The sequence below is a fragment of the Fukomys damarensis genome, unplaced genomic scaffold, assembly GCF_012274545.1.
Source record: "Fukomys damarensis isolate Sample0158 unplaced genomic scaffold, DMR_v1.0_HiC HiC_scaffold_37, whole genome shotgun sequence".
Lineage (NCBI taxonomy): Eukaryota > Metazoa > Chordata > Mammalia > Rodentia > Bathyergidae > Fukomys > Fukomys damarensis.
The window spans coordinates 9,597,229-9,600,401 of NW_022900949.1; the positions used below are offsets into that span (position 1 = coordinate 9,597,229).

General features: G+C 58.3%; 2 protein-coding genes across 2 annotated transcripts in view; one reads left to right on the forward strand and one right to left on the reverse strand.

Moving 5' to 3' along the window:
- Window positions 1-2,427, forward strand: part of Tjp3 (tight junction protein 3) — a 24,816-nt gene extending 22,389 nt beyond the window's left edge. The window contains exons 17-21 of the mRNA XM_019209082.2: window positions 1-28; window positions 99-199; window positions 370-645; window positions 1,939-1,985; window positions 2,230-2,427. The exon at window positions 1-28 is cut by the window's left edge and continues 180 nt beyond it. Coding sequence (XP_019064627.1) covers window positions 1-28; window positions 99-199; window positions 370-645; window positions 1,939-1,985; window positions 2,230-2,332 — 555 coding nt within the window. The 3' untranslated portion in view covers window positions 2,333-2,427. The remainder of the gene's footprint in view (window positions 29-98; window positions 200-369; window positions 646-1,938; window positions 1,986-2,229) is intronic.
- Window positions 2,428-2,497: 70 nt separating this feature from the next.
- Window positions 2,498-3,173, reverse strand: part of Apba3 (amyloid beta precursor protein binding family A member 3) — a 6,983-nt gene continuing 6,307 nt past the window's right edge. Inside the window, exons 8-10 of the mRNA XM_010635111.3 lie at window positions 3,089-3,172; window positions 2,812-2,958; window positions 2,498-2,679 (exon numbers count right to left, since the gene is read on the reverse strand). Coding sequence (XP_010633413.1) covers window positions 2,614-2,679; window positions 2,812-2,958; window positions 3,089-3,172 — 297 coding nt within the window. The 3' untranslated portion in view covers window positions 2,498-2,613. The remainder of the gene's footprint in view (window positions 2,680-2,811; window positions 2,959-3,088; window position 3,173) is intronic.

Below are 3,173 nucleotides of genomic sequence, written 5' to 3' on the forward strand. Positions count from 1 at the left end.
CGCAAACACAGCAGCCACCTCTTCACAGGTGGGGATGCCGGGTGCCCGGGGGGGGCCTGGCCAGGTCCCCAGCCAGGCTGACGCGCCCCTTCCTGCAGCCACCATCCCCCTGCACGGGACCAGTGAATCCTGGTACCAGGAGCTCAAGGCCGTGATCCAGGAGCAGCAGACGCGGCCCATCTGGACCTCCGAGGACCAGGTACCGGGCTACCGGGCTGGGCTTGGTAGGTGTCTGGGTCTCCCTGAGCCTTGGGGCACAGCCAGGTTCGGGGCCGGACCTGAGACGCGGGACTTTTGCTGCGCAGCTGGGGGCTCAGGCTGGGAACGGGGTGGTGGTCTCAGCTCAGTCAGGGTCCCTGCTGCCCGCAGCTGGACGGCCCCTCCGAGGACAGCCTGGACCTTCCTGGCCACGGCCTGGCCGACAGCTCCGCAGACCTCAGCTGTGACAGCCGGGCCAACAGCGACTACGAGGAGACGGACGGCGAGGGCGGCGTTTACACAGACGGCGAGGGCGGGCTCCACACGGATGTGGACGAGGAGCCCCCAGCGCGGGCCCTGGCCCGGTCCTCGGAGCCCGTGCAGATGGAGGAGGAGCCCCCAAGCCCGAGGGATCATGGGGGAATCCCGGCTCCCCAGGGTGCCCCGGTGAGCAGGGCTTGGCCGTGGTCCCGGCAAGGGTCCCAGATGGGACAGCGCATGGGACAGGGACACTCGCTGGGAGACCACGGTCTGAATGTGTGAGCCAGTGATCTTAAAGCTGAAAGAGCTTCCCTCAGTAGCCAGGCGTTGGTGGCGCACACCTGTAATGCCTGCACTCTGGAGGCTGAGGCAGGAGTATCACCACGGGTTCAAGGCCATCATGGGCTACATAGTGAGTTCAAGGCCAGCTTAACCTTGTCTCAAAAGCAAAACGCTGTCTCAAAGAAAAAAAAGAAAAAAACACCTAAAGTAAAAATCATCTGTAAAGCATGTTACACCTGATACAATGTAAATGCAGTCCAGACAGCTGTTATACTAAATTATTTAGGAATAATGGTAAGAAAAAAACTCTGCACCTATTTAGTACAGATTTTCTTTCTGAATGTTTTGGATCCATGGTTAGTTGAATCCATGCATGCTGAGGATGAGGGCAGAGTGCTCTAACCTCCATATTGTTTTCCACAGTTGGGACAAATGATAATGATCTTGATATCACAGGGTTGTGAAAATTCAATGTCCTTAGCCCAAGTCTTGGTTTTCTACAGTTGATGCTCAAATGCTTATTCAAATGTTTATTTTTCTAAGTGGGGCTGCCACTGGATATTCAAAGTTTCCGTTCCCCAGACCTTCTCTTGGTAAATATTCTGGCACTCTGGGAGACTGAGGCAGAAGGATCACAAATTCAAACTAAACCTGTGTAAATTAGCAAGACTCTATTACAAGATTAAAAAATACAAAAGGGCTGGGGTTGTAGTTCAGGGTGAGGGACTTGGGTTCACTCACCAGTACTGAAAGAAAAGAAAAAACCCAAAAAACAAACAAACAAAATACTATAACGTCATCGATTGGAATGAGCCTAGGATTTTTCAATGCCCAACCTGCTCAACTGTGCACAGCAGCTTGGTGAGAAGAGAAGTCACTGTCTCACCATCGCCTATGGGAATTCATTTAAGAACTCGAGCCAACAACTCTGTGTAACCCAAGTGTCTGCTGACAGGCTGGGAGAGTTCATCTAAGCCTCTCCTAGCCGCAATTTTCTCACTTAAAATTGTGAACGATCTGCAAAGGAGGGGAAGGCTAGGGCCGGGAGTTAGCTCAGTGGTTCTGCCACCTGCCTCACAAGCGCAAGGTCCAAGTTTGATCCGTGGTACAAAAAAAAAAAGGTGGGGAAGGCTTACGGGTTTACACTTACTGTGCCTGGGGGGGGGGCACAAACCTTCTCTCTCCCTGTCCCTCCAGGTGCACAGGCAGCACTTGCAGGGGCCGTGGCGCCAAGACAGCATGCGGTAAGGGCCTCTGTGCTCAGGGGTGGGGCCTCCGCCATTCCTGTGGCTCCAACACGGGCTGAGGAAGCGGCGTGGGTGGCACCAACCTGGGGCTTCTTGATGCTTGTGGCCCAGTGGCCACGACAGGCCCTGCCTGAACGACCCAGTGTCACTCATCTCCTCCAGCAGAGTCAGCCCCAGTTAATGGCAGGTGAGAGCCCACGTCTTCCCCCCGACACCTCTACTCTGACTTCCTGACCCCCAGGACCTATGAACGGGAAGCGCTCCGGAGGAAGTTTACCCGAGCCCGAGAGGTGGAGTCCTCAGACGAAGAAGGCTACGACTGGGGCCCAGCCACTGACCTGTGACCCCACCGGGTTTCCGGCCTGCACGGCCTCCCTTTGCCTCCCTGGACCCGAGACTCGGTTTCCCATATAGAACCCGGATCCCTCCGCCACGCCCACGGCCTTTAATAAACCGTGTTTTCACAGCACTGGCTTCCGTGGAGGAAGGGCCGTGGGACTGGATCTGAGACCGTGGTCACCAAATAAGCTTTTAATATTTTACACGGGAGAGCAGTGGGGCAGAATCCCGGCCCGGCCGCCGGGCGCGGCGCAGGGCTAAGGCACAGCGGCGGGGCGCCAAGGGATCACAGGTACACGGGCTGCTCCTGGCCAGTGAGCAGGCGGTAGGTGGCGGCCGGCATGGTCTTGATGTGTACCTCGTCCTGGGCCTCGGTGAGCAGCTCGATGATGCGGGCGTGCGGCGTGGCCACCACGCTCTGCCCGTTGATCTCGATGATGCGGTGACCCACTCGGACGCCCCCGCGCTACGGCATGGTCTTGATGTGTACCTCGTCCTGGGCCTCGGTGAGCAGCTCGATGATGCGGGCGTGCGGCGTGGCCACCACGCTCTGCCCGTTGATCTCGATGATGCGGTGACCCACTCGGACGCCCCCGCGCTCGGCAATGCCGCCCCGGAGGAGATTGCAGATCTGGGGGCACAGCGGGATGGATTCTCAGGAGCCCAGGTGGACAGCCCCGCCCACTGCCCTCCCCGTCCGGCCCAGCTCTCGGCCCCGCCCGCTAGGCCACACCCACTTCCCCCCCGGCCCCGCCCCTCACGATGCCATCTTCCACGCAAAATCCCAGCTGCTCCCTCGAGTGCAGCCGGCGGATGATGGCCGTGGTGACCGGCGGGCAGTGAACG